The 23,400-nt window shown below is 38.3% G+C and overlaps 1 protein-coding gene across 1 annotated transcript; it reads left to right on the top strand.

Annotated features, from left to right (window-relative positions):
* Positions 1-21,245: 21,245 nt before the first annotated feature.
* Positions 21,246-22,950, top strand: LOC122280789 (expansin-like B1). Its single transcript, XM_043091811.1, has 4 exons — positions 21,246-21,396; positions 21,631-21,737; positions 22,176-22,493; positions 22,762-22,950. Exons 1-4 carry the CDS (start codon positions 21,246-21,248, stop codon positions 22,948-22,950), a joined length of 765 nt encoding a protein of 254 aa, XP_042947745.1.
* The last annotated feature ends 450 nt before the right edge of the window (positions 22,951-23,400 follow it).

Below are 23,400 nucleotides of genomic sequence, written 5' to 3'. Positions count from 1 at the left end.
TGATTTATGTCCTAATGTGTAATTAATCGCTTGCTTCTTTCAGTTCTCTCGATTTTGAGATGAAATTTTCTACCATGCACACCCAATGTTAGCTATAATAAATAAATAGATTTGCCACAACAATATTTAGACATATTAAATGGAAGGATGTATGGTTTAATTTGAGAAAGAGCATATATACCTTAAAGGCATTCGCTACCCCACCTGCCACACAACTTGATCCATACAAGGGGGTCCACCAAACTTGTACCATTAGTTAATGCTTCTTCATGGCTTCCATATGATTGATAAATCTTGTGCAAGTCGTGATGGAAGGATTTGAAGTGCTTATGAAGTTACTTTGTCACTGTTAATCGATGGTTTTCGCAGGTTTTCGCATTCCTAGTCAAACACGAAGTTAGACTACAATTATGTGCCATCCCATTATTTGGACGATGGTTATACTACATAAACCACTTCCAAATAATTGAAATTAACTAATCCAATAACTTGCCTGAACACGGTCCATGAGCTCCCTTTTCATGGCTTGTGGGACATCAGTCCATCGCGAGTAACTCATGTCGCAATACTATTTAACAATCCATGATACTTGTGTTGTGAACATAGAAGCGTGTTCACAACACAAGCAGTCTCGCCATCGTTTATCTTTAAAAGCACTTTCCCGTGCTTTCTCACCTTCTCAAACTCGATGCATTTAGCAGGCCCATGAGTTCATTTCCTTTGTTGCTGCGTTACTACAAGCTTCGTGGGGGCGTCTGCAACTGTATTTCAAAGTTCACTAGACTAGTGTTTGTAATTATAAAGTATCTTTACACTTACAAACACATATAAATAGGTCAATGCATTCAATATGTATTGGAAAACAATGTACCAGTTTGTGGTATACTGGAATCTTCCAATCTTGTGTGTTCTCTAGTAGGTGATTGTTCCTTCACTGGTAAGGGTTCTTGAGTTGGCGTTAGTGTTGGAATTGGGCTAGTGGATGGTGGGGGACTTGGGGGCTGTGTGACACCCCCAAATCCCCACGCATGAACATGGGGAAATCGAGACGTCCGGATGATGACATCACGGGTCATCATCCTATCGACGTGTGCCAAGTGTGTGAAAAAGCGACGAATGTGCACGAGAAATACGCAGCGAAAAGCAAGTCAATAACTAAGTACCAGAATTTTTCTTGTTTAATACAAAGCTGTTCAACACATACATAAATAAATATTACAAAGCTCAAACATAAATTTTAAACCAAATACAAAGCATGACATCAGCATCCCGGCGGAGCCGCATCCTCGGGCTCAGTCTCCTCCTCCTCATCCTCGATCTCTGCACCAAAATCTACGGTACCAAAAATGGTGCCGCAGGTAAGTAAACTCCAAACACCACTAGATAAAAACATATAAAACTCAAACAATATGCATGAACGGATGCCAATACACAAACCCATAAAATCATATTTTTCCACGCACGCCAAAAACCCATTTGGCCCACAAAAACATATCCTTAAAACCAAGCCTCGCCATTATCCCAGATAATGGCCCAAACCACCATTTTCCCAGAAAATGGATCAAAAGCCTCGAAAACCAAACATTGCCATTTTTTCAGAAAATGGCCCACATCCGAAAACCATAAAAACAAACCAGTTATGCATGCACCATGATCTCCCCTAGGGATCACCCGCACACCCTGGCTTTGTGCCACACCGTAGGTAACGACTACGCATGTGACACCTAAACGAGCGATGCCTAGACTCGCGCGCTGCGCGTACTTGGCCAGGCCATCCTCTAGTCCCGGCCACTCTAGGGACCACAGAGTCGTCACGATAGCATTACCATATCGTGCGATCCGGTCGTCGCCCTGTGACAACCCAGGGGATGTCACTCAGTATTAGCCACTCTCGAGTGACCATAGGAGCTCCACCGGGATATTAACCCATCCCGGCTTGGGCTCGTGAGACATACGCACCCAAAACCATTTATGCCAATAAAATGGGATTTTCTTGATTAAAACAAAATGCACATAAACACAATATGCAACTCACGCCTCATGGCTCAAATAAACAAGCAAACGCAAACAAGCAAAACCAAGCACTCCGTCCTCGATCCATCCGATCCCCGAACTCCTCGGACTCAGTCCGGAATCAGCCAACCAACAACAATTAATTATTGAAAGAGTAAAATATATTTAAATCTAAAAGTAGGGTTTGAAAAATACTTACAGCGCTATATGGTATTTTTAAAAAACACGCGGCGTTACAAATGGCGGAAGGAAAGCAATGTAACAGTGAAAATTCACTGTGGCCGTGGGTTGTAAAATACCCACTTTTGAATGGGGACAAACCAAGGCTCAGGATGGATAGGGAAGGGTCTAAGGATGTTTATGAAGCTAATTGAAGTGAAGTTTGGCCGTGGGTGGCGGCGGAAACAGCGGAGGAATGTAAGATTTCTCAAAATGGAAAGCTAGCTCGTGGGAGCTGTTTCGGTGACTATTAGAGGCCGGAAATAGGTGGGTTAGGACGGCAAGGAGTCGGTGATGAAGTGGTGAAGAGATGGTGGCCGGAGGTGGAGCGACGACGGCGGATCGGAGCAAAATCCGTGAGGCTTGCTGGGCTTTTTCCTGCCCAACAACAGCTCCGTTGGCGGTGAAAATTGGTGGGGTGGTTCACCGGAGGGAGGGGAAGATTTTGGTAGGGGTGGTGTGCCGCACGGTGGCCGGGGGCGGTGGGTCTGGGCTGAAGAAATTTCCGGCGTGGGAGAGGAGAGAGAGAGAGACGAACGGGGGGGTTACGCGCGGGAAGGGGAGGGGAAAAAGGAAAGAAAAAAAGAAAAAGAAAAAAAAGAGAAAAAGAGAAAAAGGAAAAAGGGAAAAGAAAAGATGTAGGAAAGAAATGAGGTCCAATCCTCACTCCGGAAACCAAAACGGATCCGCCGAAAACGACATTAAAAACCGTAAAACGACTAATTAAATTAAACACCGCATCAAATAAATAAAAAAAACAATTAAAATACATTAATTTAAAATAAATAAACTAATATATTAATTAAATTAAAAACAACCCTTCAGTGAAAATATACGTAAAAGCAGGTCATCACATCCTCCCCCCTTTAAAAACAAATTTCGTCCTCGAAATTTGCAAGATCAACCACCAACATAAAACAAGCCACATAAAATCACATAAACCAACTGTGACCAAGATTAAGAAATGTATCGTCTTTACTCAAACAAGTATGGGTATTGTTCTCTCATGTTCGCTACTCGTTCCCAAGAGAAGTCTTGAGCTAACGGATCTCCCCATGCCACCTTAACCAAAGGTATCGTCTTGGACCTCAACTGTTGCTCCTTACAATCCATGATCTACGATGGAACAACCTCATAAGTGAGATCCGGTTGCAACTGAATACTCTCTAGGTCGACAAAGCGTGGCTCTTGTAGTCCAAAGCTCTTCTTCAAGGATGATACGTGGAAGACATCATGAATATCCCCAAAATACTCTGGCAAAGCAACTCTATAACCAAAACGCTTAACACCTCTTATGGGAGAGACTTTGAGATAAACCCAATCACCTTCTTCAAAAGATAACTCTCTCCCCCTGGTGTCAGCGTAGCTTTTCTGACGACTCTAAACTGCCGCCATTTTATTCCTGATGATTTGAACTTGGCTTTGCATCTCTAGAATTATTTCGGGACCAATTATCCTACTCTCCCCGACTTCATCCCAACACAAGGGCGATCTGCACTTCCTTCTGTAAAGAGCTTCATAGGGAGCCATCTGAATGGTCGCATGGAAGCTGTTATTATATGCAAACTCTATGAGCGGCAAATGGTTTTCCCAACACCCTTGAAATTCCATGACACACTCTCGCAACATGTCTTCAATGGTCTGAATGGTGCGCTCCGATTGGCCGTCTGTCTGTGGGTGGTAAGCAGTACTGAACTTCAACTTAGTACCCAAAGCTGCCTGCAAACTCTTCCAGAACTGCGACGTGAACCTTGGGTCTCGATCAGACACTATACTCTTCGGTATGCCGTGCAGCCGCACTATCTCCTTGACATACAAGCGGGTCAACTTACCCAAGGAATCGGTGTTATTAACAGGCAAGAAATGAGCAGTTTTGTTAACCGGTCAACAATCACCTAAACATAATTTTTCCTACTAGGCGTTCTCGGCAAACCCACTACAAAGTCCATCGTGATGTCATCCCATTTCCACTCAGGAATAGGGAGGGGTTGGAGAATACCTGCGGGTCTTTGATGCTCGGCCTTCACTTGACGGCATGTATGGCATTTCTCAACATACAAGGCAATATCCCTCTTCATTCCATCCCACCAATAATTTTTGTTCAAGTCCTGATACATCTTTGTACTGCCAGGATGAACTGAATAAGGGGCCACATGAGCTTCTGCCATGATCCACTCCTTGAATTCTGAATCTTTGGGGACAACTCTGCGATCTCGGAACCAAAGTATTCCATCTTTATCCATGCTATAATGCAACGACCCTCGAGATTTTTTGACTCTTTTTCTGATATACAGCAACTTCGGATCCTTCCTTTGAAGAGTCTTCAATTCTTCAAAATCAGTTACCCTAATATCAAGAACTAAAGATAAAATCTCTTCTTGCTGCAAACTCTCAATAAGGAGCCTTCTCATCCCACAAAGCAAAGAATCCAATTCTGACGGCTCGGCTTCATCTTCCAAGTGTGACTTTCGGCTCAAAGCATCAGCAACTATATTAGCCTTCCCCGGATGATACTTGATCTCACACTGGTAGTCACTGATTAGCTCTAGCCATCACCTCTACCTCATATTCAGATTTTTCTGGGAAAACAAGTGCTTCAGGCTCTTGTGATTGGTGTATACTTCACAAGCTTCCCCGTACAAAAAGTGCCGCCAGATCTTGAGAGCAAAAACAATCACAGCCAATTCTAAATCGTGCGTCGGATAATTCTTCTCATGGTCCTTTAGCTGACGAGATGCATAGGCAACAGCCCGTCCTTCCTGCATAAGGACACAACCCAAACCAAACTTAGACGCATCACTGAAGACTACGAATGGCTTATGCGGTTCTGGAAGCGCTAACACTGGTGCCGTCGTCAACCTATTCTTTAATTCTTGGAAGCTTCTCTCACACTTATCTGACCAATCAAATTCTGCATTCTTCCGAGTCAAAGTTGTGAGAGGTCCGGATAGGCGAGCAAATCCCTCCACAAACCTTCGGTAATATTCGACAAGCCCCAAGAAACTCCGGATCTCGCGCACTGTAGTCGGACGCTGCCATGACAAAATGGCTTCCACCTTACTAGGATCAACGGCCACTCTGTCTCCGGAAATCACATGCCCAAGAAATCTGACTTCCTCCAACCAGAATTCACACTTGCTGAGCTTGGCATATAACTGGTGTTCTCTCAATTTCCCAAGTACCAGACGAAGATGATACACATGCTCTTCAACATCTCGGGAATAAATCAGAATATCATCAATGAACACTACCACAAAGGAATCCAGATAAGGTCGAAATACTCGATTCATTAAATCCATGAAAGCAGCAGGGGCATTAGCTAACCCAAACGGCATCACCTTAAATTCATAATGCCCATACCTCGACCTGAAAGTAGTTTTAGGCACATCCTTGTCTCTGATCCTCAGTTGGTAGTATCCCGACCTCAAATCAATCTTCGAGAACACAGCTGCTCCTTGAAACTGATCAAATAAATCATCTATCTGTGGGAGAGGATATTTATTTTTGATGGTCACCTTGTTTAATTCCCGATAATCGATGCACATACGGAGGGTTCCATCTTTCTTTTTAACAAACAAAACTGGCGCACCCCACGGCGACGTACTAGGTTGAATAAATCCCTTATCTACCAGCTCTTGCAACTGAGTCTTCAACTCTTTTAATTCAGCCGATGCCATGCGATAAGGAGTTATATGTACAGGAGCCGCTCCTGGTTCTAAGTCTATAACAAACTCCATTTCCCGAACAGGGGGTAGTCCGGGCAAGTCATCCACAAACACATCGGGAAATTCTTCCACAACTGGAATGTCTGCCAAATACTTCTTCTCAGACGGCGTAGACACCATCTGAACTAAGAATGCATCCGCTCCCCATGCAATCTTTCTTCTTGCTTGAATTGCCAATATAATTACCGGCTTTTCTTTTAACTTACTCCCCGCAAATTCCAGACAATCACCATCTGGAAGTTGAAAGGTAATTACCTGACTTCTGCAATTAACACTCGCAGAATATCGGTATAGCCAATCCATCCCGAGGATGATATCAAAACCCAACAGCTTAAACACCACCAAATTAGCATCCAAGAACCTTCCATCAAAATTTAACGGGCATCCCAATGCAACCTTGGAGCACCATACCATTTCACCATCGGGTAAAGCCACTACCAATGACTTTGGCAAAGGTTTTGTGACCAAATTACACATCTGCGTGAATGTGGAAGATACAAATGACTGTGAAGCACGGGAATCAAACAAAGTGCAAGCATAAAACTCATACAAACAGACTCCCCCTGAACCAAACACATAACCCATGAAATCCAAAAAACAAAGGAGAAACCAAATACACCAAAATTAAATCCAACATAAAATTAAATTAAATTAATCCATACCTGTAATGACTCCAGCATCATGGGTTGCTGGTGCCTCATCATCCACATCCCCGGGTGTGAAAGCATAAACCCAGGCTTGCACTGCTTGCCTTGGATTTGTTCTTCCACCGCGTCTACCTCCACGGCTTCCTTGAACTGGTCTTGGACACTCACGGGCAAAGTGACCCTGTTGGCCACAATTATAACATCGAGCCCCACCAGAAGGGCACTCACCCACATGGGCTCTATTACAAACTCCGCAAACAGGCACACGTCCTTCCATGCGAACACCTGAGGATGCTTGCGGTCGAGTTCCGGTCCGCTAAACAAATTTCTAAGGCAAAACCGAGCTGCTTCCTTCACCAGAAAAACTCCGCCTCTTATGACCCGGAGGGGAGCCCATACTCAGATTATTCTCTGGCTCCACAAGGGTGGCCACATCCACTAAGTCCTGAAAAGTGGATATCCGGTGGCTGACCACCATATGGCGTATATCAGGGCGTAGTCCCTCCTGGAAATGCTCAGCTTGCATCTCCTCTGTGGCAATAAGGTGGGGAGCAAATCGCCCAAGTTCTATAAACCTTCGGGCGTACTGTTCCACTGTCATGCCTCCTTGGACCAAATTTGAGAATTCTCTTGCCTTTTGCTTCCTTACCGATGCCGGAAAGAAGCGGTCGTTAAATTCTTTCTTGAAGCGCTGCCAGGTTACAGCGGCAAATGAACCCAACTCTGCTTCTAGCATCACCCTCTTGGTATCCCACCAATCAGAAGCGGTGCCTTGCAACAGATAGCTGGCGTAGAGTACCTGTTGCATCTCGGTGCAACCACACACCTCAAAAGTTCTTTCCAGGTCTTTGATCCACTTTCCAGCTTGAAGCGGATCCTCTTCTCCAGTGAAGTGTGGGGTCCTATGCACCAGAAAGCGCTCATAGGTGCATCCGGCTTGCACCATGCTACTAGATCCTCCCGGGTAAAGCCAAGGTCCTCCCTGATATGGCTAAGGACCACCTGGTTGCGGCCAAAGTCCTTCTTGTTGCGGACAAGGCCCTCCTTGTGGCGGCCAGGGACCCCCTTGTTGTGGCCAAGGTCCTCCTAGTTGTGGCCAAGGCCCTGTCTACTGTGGCCTAAAATTTTGCTGCATAAACTCTGTCATCTACCGTATTGCTTGGGCTATGGAGTCATCTCTTGATGTATTGTCCCGTGGCTCCTGAGTAGATTTCCTTGGTCTCCCCATTTTTCCTGCCACAACACAACTCTTGACCCTCCTTTAAGAAAACAAATAAAACCATCAACAAACAAAAACAAAACCAAAGACCAACCCCACATCACAAGAAACAAAAGAAACCAGCTTGCAAAAATATAACTAAATAAATAAATACAAGCAAACTAGCTCAAACAAATAAAACAAATAACAACTTTACTTAACATAATTTTTTTAAAACACAACCTTAAAAACATTCTGGTACTACCTATGGGACATGTGGTTTTACCCAGAGCCAAACTGCTCTGATACCACCTGTGACGCCCCCAAATCCCCACGCACGAACACGGGGAAATCGAGACGTTCGGATGATGACATCACGGGTCATCATCCTATCGACGTGTGCCAAGTGTGTGAAAAAACGACGAATGTGCACGAGAAATACGCAGCGAAAAGCAAGTCAATAACTAAGTACCAGAATTTTTCTTGTTTAATACAAAGCTGTTCAACACATACTTAAATAAATATTACAAAGCACAAACATAAATTTTAAATCAAATACAAAGCATAACATCAGCATCCCGGTTGAGCCGCATCCTCGGGCTCAGCCTCCTGCTCCTCATCCTCGATCTCTGCACCAAAATCTACGGTACTAAAAATGGTGCCACAGGTAAGTAAACTCAAAACACCACTAGATAAAAACATATAAAACTCAAACAATATGCATGAAAGGATGCCAATGCACAAACCCATAAAATCATATTTTTCCATGCACGCCAAAAACCCATTTGGCCCACAAAAACATATCCTTCAAACCAAGCCTTGCCATTATCCCAGATAATGGCCCAAACCACCATTTTCCCAAAAAGTGGATCAAAATCCTCGAAAACCAAACATCGTCATTTTCCCAGAAAATGGCCCACATCCAAAAACCATAAAAACAAACCGGTTATGCACGCACCATGATCTCCCCTAGGGATCACTCGCACACCCTGGCTCTGTGCACACCGCAGGTAACGACTCCGCATGTGACACCTAAATGAGCGATGCCCAGACTCGCGCCGCGCGCGTACCTGGCTAGGCCATCCTCTAGTCCCCGCCACTCTAGGGACCATGGAGTAGTCACGACAGCGTTACTATATCGTGCGATTCGGTCGTCGCCCTGCAATAACCCAAGGGATGTCACTCAGTATTATCCACTCCCGAGTGACCAGAGGAGCTCCACCGGGATATTAACCCATCTCGACTTGGGCTCGTGAGACACACGCACCCAAAACCATTTACGCCAATAAAACGGAATTTTCTCGATTAAAACAAAATGCACATAAACACAATATGCAACTCATGCCTCATGGCTCAAATAAACAAGCAAAACCAAGCGCTCCGTCCTCGATCCATCCGACCCCCGAACTCCTCGAACTAAGTCCGGAATCAGCCAACCAACAACAATTAATTATTGAAAGAGCAAAATATATTTAAATCTAAAAGTAGGGTTTGGAAAATACTTACAGCACTATATGGTATTTTTAAAAAACACGCGGTGTTGCAAACGGCGGAAGGAAAGCAACATAACAGTGAAAATTCACTGTGGCCGTGGGTTGTAAAATACCCACTTTTGAACGGGGACAAGCCAAGGCTCGGGATTGATAGGGAAGGGTCTAAGGATGTTTATGAAGCTAATTGAAGTGATGTTTGGCCGTGGGTGGCGGCGGAAACGGCGGAGGAAGGTCGGATTTTCCAAAATGGAAAGCTAGCTCGTGGGAGCTGTTTCGGTGACTATTAGAGGCCGGAAATGGGTGGGTTAGGACGGCAAGGGGTCGGTGATGAAGTGGTGAAGAGATGGTGGCCGGAGGTGGAGCGACGGCGGCGAATCGGAGCAAAATCAGTGAGGCTTGCTGGGCTTTTTCCGGCCAAACGGCAGCTCCGTTGGCGGTGAAAATTTTTGGGGTGGTTCACCGAAGGGAGGGGAAGATTTTGGTAGGGGTGGTGTGCCGCACGGTGGCCGGCGGCGGTGGGTCTGGGCTGAAGAAATTTCCGGCGTGGGAAAGGAGAGAGAGAGAGACGAACGGGGGAGTTTACGCGCGGGAAGGGGAGGGGAAAAAGGAAAGAAAAAAAGAAAAAAAAAAAGAAGAAAGAAAAGAGAAAAAGAGAAAAAGAAAAAAGGGAAAAGAAAAGATGTAGGAAAGAAATGAGGTCCAATCCTCACTTCGGAAACCAAAACGGATCTGCCGAAAACGATATTAAAAATCGTAAAACGACTAATTAAATTAAACACCGCATCAAATAAATAAATAAAAAACAATTAAAATACATTAATTTAAAATAAATAAACTAATATATTAATTAAATTAAAAACAACTCTTTAGTGAAAATACACATAAAAGCGGGTCATCACAGGCTGTGTGGAGTCATCCGAGGACGATTGATTACACTTCGCAATGCTATGATATGGGGAGATTTTCACTCCCCGTGCTTGGTTGGGGCGAGCTGAGTACGGTACATGGCGCCTTGCAAGAATACCCCGGAGTCTCCCTCCGCCTCTAGAACTAGGTCCCGCTCGGTCACCTGTGTGTGTATGAGTTAATAACATTGTAATAAACTTCAAGTCCATTCCACATAATAATCTCAAAATCACAGACATGTTCAAAAAAAGATCAATTATCTACCATTTTCAATTACTTCTAGGTAGGCAAACCTTACATTATGAGCATAACATAGACAATGGAATAACTGAATTGTCAAATGATATACCTTGATAATTAATAGTGCTCCTCATGCCTCCAGCTTGAAGATGGGATTGCATGATAAATAGTTCGAGATAGGAGAAAGCAAATCCTACCCAAACCTGTTTGTGCAGCGAAGCCTTAATGCAATGCAATATTGTTTTCCCCTTACTCGAGCAAGAATAATATCATACACATTAGAAGTCAAACAAGTTTAGAGGAAATAAATATATGAAAACATAAATGTTATCTTGTGCATATTAGTTCAGTCCATTTATCAAAAATTATACTTAATGGTTTTAACAAATAAATCAAAAAACATATTTCTTACAATCTCATATTGAACTATCTATGTACTGGTACCAATTTCAAAGAGGTAATCTGTTGTACCAACCTTAATTCAACGAATTTTCTAGGTTGTAATTATAAATCTGACACAGACTCTTCATCTGCTGATAGGTCCTCCTCATCTAAATATTCCCCCTCACTATACGCATCTCTAGAACCAAAAGTAATCATGTCATCATTAATAAAGCTTGTTGAATCTATGCATTGACCATCTACATCCATGACTTCTCATGCATCAATATGGTTACGTGGTATATCAAGCCTATCGAGTGGAGTTGACACTCAATCTGCATTATCACACTGCACTGGTTCATAATAATATGATGACTCATTTTCTTGATCGGCCTCATTAGTACTTGATTTGCCATCATTAATATCTTCTAGAATTCTCAACACTGACAGAATGTTGTATACATTCCTATTTGTATAGTTCTACACAACACCCCAACTCCCTTTCGCCCTTAAATCTTTTATATAGAAACATTGATCAGCCTAACTCGCCAACACGAGTGGTTCATCCTTATACCAAGTCCTATTCATGTTGACATTAATCATATGGATGACACCCACAACCCTTGTTTTCGATCACCAACGTCAAACCAATCACATTCAAATAGGCACACCCAACGCTTCTCCATGTAGCGTAACTCTGCGATTTTATTAATAAAACCATAAAAGTCTACGTTATTTGTGGCCTCGTCCCCAGTTACCAACACCCTAGAATTTTGTGTACGCCAGTGAAATTCACGCTGCTTCATATAAAACCTTTTTCCCTTTATTATGCAAGCAACATATAATGCAACTCAACGGTCAGGCCCGCAAACTAATGCATACAAATCAGTGGACACATCAAGTGGATTCTTGGTACGATGTGCCTGGATCTATACCAAAATTGTTAAAAATTCACAACGTATATTTTCATCATTCCAAAAAATATCAAGGAAATCTATAATATTTCAACATAGATAAGGATGGAGAAGAACTTACACAGTGCTTGAACCAATTTGGAAAGTTAGTTTGATGCGTGCAATCGATGCAATTTGGGTGTTGCACCTTACATTTCTCGTAGTGTTCCCTACATTTGGACCACGGACTCACCAAGTAAAATATTTGACGTTATGGGCATTGCAGATATAAAAACTTGTTAAGTTTGAATGGAAGTATATTTTTCTGTAAATTCATTGATGCTTATTGTATATAGGGTCCAATCTCCTGACAATTATTAAGCACATATCAGATGGCTGCCTTTAAAAGTTTATCTTCTAAGTGCACAATAGGAGCTATATCCGAGGGATCAAAATTTCTGGTTGAAAATTATGAATCCATTTATAGTTTCCTCTTCGTCAATATCAATTTTGCGGTCTGCTCGACTAAACTTCGTCTCAACATCTTGGAGGTATATGGAACAAAATGTCAGGCATTTAGTGTGAATAGAGGCCTCAGCTATTGGACCTTCTGGTCAGGCTATTATTATTAACATATTGCTTGAATTTGTTGAGATATCTCTCAAATGGATACATTCACCTATATTGTACTGGACCCGCAAGTATGGCTTCACAGGGTAAATGGACAACTAGGTAGACCATGACATCAAAAAGTGAAGGAGGGAATATCATCTCCAGTTTGCATAGAATGGTGAGAACATCAGTTTGGAGCTGGGATAGGCGATTCACATCCAGTGTTTGAGCGCACAACTCTTTCAAGAAAATGCTAAGTTCAGTCAAAGCCATTTGATGGATGAACTAGTAGTGTCATCAAAACCCTCATTTGGGAGTAGATCTTGACACACAGTGTTCACTCCAACCTTAATTTGATGGATGAACTAGTAATATCATCAAGACCCTCATTTAGGAGTATATCTTGACACACAAAATTGTTCATTCCATCATATCCACCTTACTATGGATTTTAAAGATTTTTCACCAAAATTTAAGAAAATCTTGTACCTTTGGGCAACTAATGTTTTCTTTAATTTTGATGTAAATCATTTGCCCCATATTGGATAAACAAATATATCTCGCATGATCATAAGAGCCAAAATAAACAATTCATATATGTATTTAATAATAATAATATGTACATAAAATTTAGTGCATGTATTTGATAATAACATGCATATGACATTTAATAAAATTTAATACATGTATTTAACAATAATAGCGTGCATATAAATTTAACAATAATAAAATTTTCATAGATGTACATAACAATAATTTCAAGCAACTTTATTTTTTATTTTATTTTTTAAAACTAAAATAATAATATAATATAATTATTTTAATCTGACCGATTCGAATCTGAACCGGATTGGTTCAATAACCCAAGTTAAAACCCAGCTTGGTTCACTAATTAGACTCTAGTTGGGTCTGACGAGGCTAGGCCAAAGCCCATTGCACAGCCCACTTTCTCTTTAGCCTCTTAGAAGAAAACCATTCCTTTCCCTCGGCCCGGCCCAAAACCCCAATCACTATACATATCAGAAATAAGAAAACAAAACTTAAGACTAAATCCATTGGATTGGGCCAAGCCCACGGCCCAAGCCTATAGTATATTAGATGAAAACCCTAAAGGAAATTCTTCTTTTTCCCTTAGTAAGTAGCACTGCACCATAGTTTTCTTTCCTTCTCCCCTCAACACACACAATGCCACACCAGTTTTCTTTTCTTCTTTTTTTTTTTTTTTAATTGCAACGCAATGTAAAAACCCACATAGTAGAGGAAAAAAAAAAGGACGAAACAACACCAAGCAGATGCACGATACGACATTAGGAACATTTAAGCAACACATACATAATGCACACTACAAGAGAAGTAGGCTTTTGTGACCAAAAGGACTATTTTCCACGAAAACCGTGGGAAATAGTCATTTTGGTCATTAAATTTTGGTCACAAAAGCCCACTTTTCTTGTAGTGATGTCAGTGTGTGGTCTTTCATAAAAGACAAACACAAAATAGATGTCTTAAAACATCAGCGTGAATTTTCTTTCTCAAATCATAAAAGTAATATTTTCAATCATTCGTAACATGATAAAATGACAATATACAAAAGCACATATTCACTATATATTTTATCGATATCATAAATAATCAGTAACATGTCTTTGATACCACGTGTTAAATTTTAACATAAACATTAATAATCAAATCTTAGATTTTCTATGATCCACAATAATAACACAATAATAAATAAACATGTACCTTTCTCCATCAGTTTGATGAATAATTTGATCCGACTATTTGGGAAGGATCACCCTAACAACTTTTCCTCTTAAGTGTCTCCCAATTGCTAAAGGCACTCTAATGTTATAGGTGAGAACCCTTTAACCCCGCAGTGCTATTTATAGATTTTTAACTATCAAGAAATCTCAGACTTTGTATTTAACTAGAATTAGATATATAGATTTTTAATCTTATCTCTTAGGAGTTTTCTCATCCCATTATAACTCATCCATTAATTGATAAGTTTTGAGCTATTTCAAACTCTATTAAAATGGATTTGTGCGACATAGAATTTAAATAAAATTCTTACAACTTCATAAGTCTTACTCATCAAAGCTCCTCCCACGGCCGCATCAATCACAGATTGATTTGTGGGTCCCAAACCATTGTGAAATGTCTGTACTTGAAGCTAGGCTGGGACACTACAACAAATATGACTTTTTGCATCTAAAAAAAAAATAGACACAAAAAACCTACTAAATGTTGCGTATATCAATTCCTGTCCAAATTCGATTGATGCAATGTGGATGCTATTAATAACTCTCAAAAGGTTTATAGAGCCTAAACATGTTAATGTCGTAAAAAATTAGTGTTTGTGTCTAAATATCCATGATACAATTATTGGTTTTCATTGATGTAAAAGCATTGGCAGATGGTAAAAAAAAAAAAAAAACATTTACAGCATTCTGTTTGTGAGCAAATACTTAGATAAATGTCAGAAAATTATTACTTCCAAGCTTATTTTATGGTCGAAAAAAAAAATCGTAACAATTTATGAGTTTGTGTCAATTACCACCATTAGAAATGGTTAATAAGTGTTTCACAATTGCCAGGCTGTCTAACCAAATGTTTAAATATATTTGTGACTAACCCATTTTTGTCACAAATATCTCGATTTTTAGTAGGAAATAGTTTTATTCGACAATTGACAAACTATCGTAGATAAAAAAAGTTATATGTAATTGACCCTCTTGAGGCATTTATACAATTGCTGCAAATGGCAGTTTATTGTAATGACAACCATCTTGTGAGTCCCCCTGTCATCAACACCACATGCACAACAATGCAACCTCCTACTCGATTCGGGCATCTCCATCTCTCCCAACCTTCTAGCATATTCAGGCCTATGTCCAACAACCTCCATAAAAATTATTATTGCTGCCTTTCGAGTTCGATCCATAGCGTCCATTCCATTTCGCCTTTCCACCATTTGATTCTTCAACAATAGAATGCACAAATATATTTTTATAAGAATTAGGAAATTAAGTAATATAACAATAACTAAGCAAGTCCTACGTAAGGTACCCAATTTTTCGAACCAAATGCGATCATAAATAATGTTACTATACTCACATACATATCTTTAGTCATAGTCTTTACAAATTTGTTCTTCCTTTTACTCCAACGTGACTCCTTAAAGAAATCAACCAAGTTGTGCACACTCTCACGCTGCATCATGCAAAACAAATCATTCAACATGCACACTTCAAAAGCATGTACACAAAGATTAGAAATTGCTTAAAACATGGAGTTGTAAGTACTTCTAGAACTTGAAAACCAACATCATATTTGTTACCTTTTCTTCTAATAGTCTTGCAAAAGATTTCCTATCAGCTGTATGGTTAGTTTGCAAGAGTTCCCTATTGGCCTTATTAAGCAGTGACAAAACCTAGTGGAAATTATACATGAAACACAAAAAGCAAACTAATTAGAGCACAATTCTTTCACAACCATCTCAAGCCTATATGGTAATACAATATATCTTTGTGTGGAATTAACAAGCTCGGCAACTAAACTCTTCCTTTGGTTGGATCGTGGCTGAGCTGAATCATGCAAAACTATAATATTAGCACAATATATCAACAACCAAACTATGATATTGATCGTTTGTATATTCTTGGTGTACTTCATAACTTATTTAATTTATAGAAATATATAATTAATCAACCAAGATTAGTAAGAACTTAGGGAATGTAGTATTGCAAGAGCTTTTGAAGGATTCAATATCAAGTTCGCTACCAGTGATTGAGTTTTCCATATTCATTGTGAAGTATTAGTATGTTTAGAACCGAATTTGTGTCACCCATCTATATAATTCTAGTTCTATATCCCACAATGCTATAATTTTGCATAATTCAAACTGCAAAATTTTGTAGAAATATGAAATCAAACAAAATGACACCAAAGAAAAAAGGAAAGACCCCTGCATGTAAATCAATATGGAGAATACACCATGGCAAGAGCTATTTTGCAAGACAAGTCCAAAAGCTTTTGAATTGGAGTTTTCCGAAGACAAGTCCAACATGGAGCTCTAAAAATGATAAATGGCAACCTTTTCTTTTGGTATGATAAATGGCGGGATCGGGGCCCTTTAGTTATTGATTTTCTAATTGTGAGCTGACCTATGATTAAAGTTATGGATTGTAAACTGTCTAATTTGTGGGATATGGATTTGTTGGCTCGTTTAGTGGGGCATGACAATGTGGATGATATTCTTGATTCTTTAGCTATTTGTAAGGGGGGCTCAGATGTGTTGATTTGGACAAAGCGTGATAGTGGTTGTTTTTCTACTAAACCAGCTTGGGACTGTATTCATATAAAAGGTTCCAATATGGCAAGGCATACTGGATGTGGCATAAGCTGATTCCTCTGAAGGTCTCGGTCTCTATATGGAAGGCTTGGAATAATGCTTTAAGTGTTGATAATTGTCTTCATCGAATTGGTGTCCTGATTGTTTCTAGGTGTAATTGTTGTGATGAGGGTAATTTTGAAGATCAAAATCTTGTGCTATTCGAAGGGGATTTTGCTGCTTGGGTGTGGTGCTACTTTGGTGCTATTTTTGGATTACCGCTTTTAGCACTTGGAAGGAGACAGTGGCTACATGGTTTCGACAGACGTCCTCTTCTTCTCAAGTGAGGATTATTGAGGGGCTTCTTCCTTCTTTTCTCTCTTGGCATCTTTGGAGTCAAAGATGTGTCGCTAGAGACTTTCAGTGTGGTTTTGCAATCTATTCAACATTGGATTAGTTTGGTCTATCATGACATTCACAAGGTTTCTAAATGCTCTAGACATGATTCTCAAGCTTTACAATCTTGGTCTATTCTGCCTTCAGTTCCGTCACAACGAAGTCCTAAGTTGGTGGCTTGGAAAAAGCCCAATCAAGGTGGGTTCTATCTTAATACAAATGGATTGAACTCGACTCTCTAGTGATGGTGTCATGGTGGAATAGAAGGAGATGTGGGATATGGTATCGCGTATCTGGAAGACTTTTGAGAAGAAATTAGTGTCCTTATGGATTTCATGGTTTTCTCCATACAACATATTTTTAGAGAAGGTAATAAAGTTGCAAATTGGCTTGCAAAGTACAGTGTGATGGGTCAACACATGGAGTGGCATACTATTGGGGATGTTCCAAGGCTATTGAGAGGTCTCATTCATTTGGATAAGCTGGGTAGTCCTTCCATTCATTGCTGCCAATATTCATTTGGTTGATTATGGCTTTTTTATTTGATCTTGTATTGCTTTATCTTTTTGCATGTGCTAACCATGTTTTTTTGCAGGTTGTTTGTGATCCTTTTATTTGTATGTGTGTTTTTTCTTGCAGGTTTTGATTTTGGCATATGTTGGGTTTTGGTTTAGTATTGGTTGTGTGCTTCTGAACATTTTGAAGTTTTTGTATTTTTTGGGTTTTAGGTTTGTTTTTTTATGCCAGAGACTTGTTTTTGCTTATTTGTAATTTACAGGCATCGCAGTTGTAATCACGGTTTCCTCCACTACGAGTGAGAGCTATCAATAAAATTAGGGTACCATCATCTTCTTTTTTTTTTTTAAAAAAAAAAAGGACTATATGATAAGAGAAATAAGATGATGTGGCACTACAACATAATTGGTCTTTTGTGACAGAGGAAACAGTCACAAAAAATGAATGAAACGTCAATAAAGACATTTAGTGACTGATTGAAACCATCACGACTACCGTCACCTAATCTGTGTCACATAAAATAATTGGTCACAGTTTATTGTTCAACCGTCACAAAATATATTTTTAGTGACGGTTGGAGGTCTTCCGTTTGATGTCACATTCAAATGTTGGATTTTTTGTGACAGTTGAAATCTATCACAGAACAACTTTCGAACGTCCAATAGAACGTTCGAATCTTCCACGTTGGGGATGACGCAAGCGGCTAATCGTCACTTCTTAAGAGCCCTCTAATGTAAAACGAGAATATCAATCGGTATTTAAAAAGTGGTATGCCCTTGATCGTGGTTAATAAATAAAACAAATGCTATAATAAATATTTATATCTACTTAATCAATAAATATTTATAATTTACCTTCTATTTAAGTACACATATATATTTCATTATATTTCCTTTGCCAGGTAGCACATTTTTCCTGTCATTAATAACATTTGTTGATATGTCACTATTTAGAAAAGAGTACTTATACATCTACGAAAGAATTATACAAAATAATTTTATCTAATTTGTTAAATTTATTTTACAATAAAAATAATTTTACAATTTGACAGATCACATCAAGGTATATCAATTTGTAGAATTATTTTTATTTAATCCATTTTTTGTTAGAGTAGTTATCTTTAAAAAGTTCTACAACATCAAGTCACCTCAAATATATAATATCGATAGGTGTGATTAAAATTGAAATTGACAAAATTTGAGACGGGAAGAGGATTCCTGTGTCTTTCTCTGTGGTATTTCCAGATTAGTCTTTGAAGAACTTCCAAATGGACGGTTACGATCGAGACTCTCCTACCCGAATTGCGAGCGTAAACTTGGGTTTGCGTATCTTTCCAATATATTGTATACAACTGGTATTATATATCCTCCATGTGTGCCGACCCAAATGCATAAAAAGGATCGATGTCTTTGTTATTTTGGTTGGAGTTAGCCGCCTCGAAAGTTCAAACCCCAATTTACCGACAACCTCCAAAAAGTCCTGGAGATTACTTTACTGTCATTTAATATTTGAACAATATTATTTTTTATTTACCTTTTATTATTATTTAATATTATTTAATATTTTATTATTATTTTTTCAGTATTATTCAAAGATCACAGAAATCAATTCACTATTAATGCGCTGTGACCAAGAGGATGAAGATGGTGGCCGGCTATGGTGGACGTGGGACGACGTTATATTGTTTTTACTTTTTATTGTTTGATGGCTATACTATTAACAGAGATGAGATGGCCAGCCTAGCTAGTGGGTTATATGTGTTTACTTCATAACATGCCGGCTTTGACTTGAAATTTAGGTACCATCTCAAGAAGTGGATCCGACAGTAAAAACTACTTCCTTTTTCTTTTTCAATCGGTTTTATATTTTTAAATAAGAAAGTTTTGTACAAGAAAAAAAATTTATTCATCACAAAACTAATGTGCACATAATAACCTGCACATAATAATCTTCCGATCAAACTTATGGAAGTATTTACAATGTCTTCTGTAATATGTATATACTGCAGTTTATTTTTCTTTGGATAAAGTATACTGAATATATAGAAAGTGTTATTTGAAGAAGAAAAATGATAGTCTGATTATGCAACATTTATATATACAATAATTAATACTTTGGCTTTCCCACTGAAAAGGAAAAAAAAATAAAAAATGAGAGTGAGAGAGAATTAATTAGTGATGAAGTATGTTTTATTTGGGTGTAAATCATATAAAATATTCTTCTGGTTATATTTTGAGCTCTCTTAGGCTTCGTTTGCATGTAAAACAGAATAAAGATGAGTTGAGTTGAGTTATTTATGAACAATAAAGAGTTCATGAGTTAGTAAAGTAAGTTTTGTGAAGCTTAGTTAATATGAGTTTAGATATATTTAGATGTTAAGATGTTCAATTTATATGTATTTATGAGAAATTGAAAAAGATTGAGGGTCCTGCATGTAAAAAAGTGTTGAGTTAAAAAAAATTATAGGTCTCTGTAAAGAAGTTTTGAGTTGAGATAAATTTAGTAATGTGAGAGTAGAGTATTTAGATACGCATTTTAAAATCAAAATATCATGTCTTCTCTGCTACCTGTTTTTAAGCTTCTGTTAGCATGTTTCCGAGTTCACCCGTAGATTACCAAATCACTTCAAATATGTTGAAATTCTTTGTCATTAATAACGATGATGCCGAGATTGTTGCTAGATAATGGGCCGGGTAATAGGGCTAATACAATAATATTATTTTAAACATGCGCGCATTGATTTTTATTCGAGGGGTACTCAATATTAAGAGCATTAGAGCAAATATCCAACTGGATTACCTAAATATCGTGTGCATTAGATTATTTTAATATTGTTTTTTTATTATTAGGAAAAAATATCCTATGTAGTGGATTATGCAAAGCGTATGAACAGTTAATTTATGCTACAGTAAATGCAAAATAAAAATCATTTATTCCGTGCATTGCATTTCTTTTCTTGGTAGAATATGATTAACCATGTATTTAATTAGAATATGATTACTAATTAATATATTATTGGTAGAATGGTAAAATATAATAAAAATAAATAAATTAAAAATAATATTTTGAGATTAATTTTTTATTATATAAAAAATAAATTGATAATCCAATATGAGAATTGGATGTGAATGGAATAGGCTGAGGCATTTTTATGTCAAAAAATTTAAAACTCATATTAACTTTAAAATGATAATCCATTAGAATTGAGATTGCTCTAAAGCATTGGTTTCTCTATATGCAAATGCAAAATCACATATTTTAGGTATTGTCTTTGCCATTTAAGAAAAACTCACATATTAGATTATGCATATTTGAATCAAAATAATAATAAAAGATTATTATTATTATTTTTTCCTAAAATTAATTATATATATTTTGTCATTAGCACCACTACATACAATTGGCATTATTAATACAAATATAAATTCTAAATATAATTCCTTTCCTCCCTAAGTGGGAGAAAAAAGTGCCTATCTCACTTCAACACATGACCTTTTGTGGTCGCCCCTCAAATCCTATAAATGCTAAACTACGATTTCTTTGCTTCCCAATTTGAATTAGCCTCCTCGTCCATTTTCTTCTGCAACTCTGTCTGCATGCTTCTTAATTAGAGCTTTGGTTTTGGTCTCCTTCTTCCATTATCTAACCCTTTATCAAGAAACCTTGCAATTAAGATATGGGTCTTGCAGTACTTGAAAACCAAGTTGGTATTCTTTGTGTGATCTGCACGGTACTGCTCTTGCCTGCTATATGCGCCACTCAAGACGATTTTACTTACCCATCAAGAGCAACCTACTACGGTAGTGAAAACAGCCATGGGACTCCAAGTACGTCTGCATATACACTTTTAGATATTATTTGGCTACCAATTTGAAGTTATTCGTAACTATGCATTAAACTTATTATGTGCATGCATGCTGAAAGAATTATTTGCTCAACTATTTTGAACAACTTTATTTCTCTACCAAATACTAATTAATACCAATAATTGGCAAGTGTAAAAATTATTCGGCTTATGTATCATCTGTGTACAGTTGACTCATGAAATGGTGATCATATAGGTGGAACTTGTGGGTTTGGAGAATTTGGAAGGACTGTCAATGATGGGGGCGTGACTGGAGTCTCTAGGCTATACAAGAATGCAACTGGTTGTGGTGCATGCTATCAAGTAAAATTATAAGCCTCTTTTTTGACACATCAAATACATTGCTGATGTAGAAGCTTGTCACATCAACTTACTAAAGAAAATATTAATATTTTGATTTTTTAATAAATATAATCGGTCCCATAATAAGTAATAGTTTACATACTCACTAAACTAATAAATAATATAATGCATTGTAATGCATGAATAATTAAGTGGATAAGTGTTGTGAATAAAGCATAGCACAGTAACTAGCTAGCTAGCATGGTCTACCCCAACCTGTTTGAGCTTGCTTTAACTTGAAACACCCTTCCTATCATGTGAAACTCAAGGACATTGATTATGTTAGATAGCACTAATGAAGAAGTAACCTATATAATTTGCTTTACTCGATATCCATAATAGTAATAATAATATAGCATGTATGATTAGTAGTTTTATTGATGATGACGTAGTCTTCAGGTTAGGTGCACATCATCACAATATTGCAGTAAAGATGGAGTGAACGTGGTAGTGACTGACTACAGTGAAGGTGACAACACTGACTTCATACTCAGCTACCGAGCCTACGAAAGATTGGCACGCCCTGGAACCAAAGGGGGCAAGGAATTGTTTGATCGTGGCGTGATCAACGTAGAATACCGAAGGGTCTCATGCCGCTACCCTGGTTACAACCTTATGTTCAAGGTCCATGAGCAAAGCAAATATCCTAATTATCTTGCTCTAGTGATTATATATGCAGCTGGGAAAAATGACATCACAGCAGTCGAATTGTGTCAGGTACATTCATATAATTCTTTAAGTAATGCTATATGAATTTATGAAACTCCAAGCCTTTGTGAGTTTGGAGCAAGCCTCTTCTCTGAAAAACTTAAATATTTTAATGACTTATAATTTTTTATTAAAGAGTTTATATCACAATTGGCACCCTCTAAATTTGCACAAATAAGTTTTTATTAAAAGATATGTATTCAAGAAATGAGATGATGATCATTGTTATAAACTGATGGATGGGCTAACCTCTTTGTTCATTTGATGTTGCATGAAGGAGAATTGCAAACGTTGGAGGGGCATGCATAAAGACTTTGGGGCAGTGTGGGAGATGTCTAATCAAGTACCAAGTGGTCCAATAAAAATAAGGTTTCAAGTGGGTGGCAAAGGTTGGGTGGAATCCAAAAATGATCTGCCTGCTTTGTGGAAATCTGGGGTTGCTTATGACTCAAACATTCAGCTCTAAATTAATTAGAAATCTCTTTCAATTTTAATAATATTTTGATGTTTTTGTTAGATATAAGTATGATCATTGCATGGGTTACTATGTAATTGATTATTAAATTCTCTCTAGTTACTAGGGTATTGTATTGTATGCTTTGTCAGCAGAGTGTTCTTGGTCATGTTGCAATATAAATAATAGGCCAACTTCATGTTGTACTTTGGGGTTAGTGATCAGAGATCACTAGTATGAATAATATAAGGAGTGAAGTTACAAATAATTGTCCTTTGGATTCTAGGTTTTGCTCTTCATATAGATATTGTATGTATTTTTAATTTTTTAAAAGAGTGTAACATCATCATTCGAATTTTTTTTATAAATTAAATCTTATCTCATCAGTAATATTGTAAGTGTGTGTACTAATTTACACCGACTTATAAATAAAATTTTTTTAATCAAAACAAAAAATTAAGC

This window comes from Carya illinoinensis, chromosome 11 (genome assembly GCF_018687715.1).
Source record: "Carya illinoinensis cultivar Pawnee chromosome 11, C.illinoinensisPawnee_v1, whole genome shotgun sequence".
Classification (NCBI taxonomy): Eukaryota; Viridiplantae; Streptophyta; class Magnoliopsida; order Fagales; family Juglandaceae; genus Carya; species Carya illinoinensis.
The sequence above is the reverse complement of the archived record's forward strand: the minus strand, read 5'-3'. Positions and strand labels throughout refer to the sequence as shown.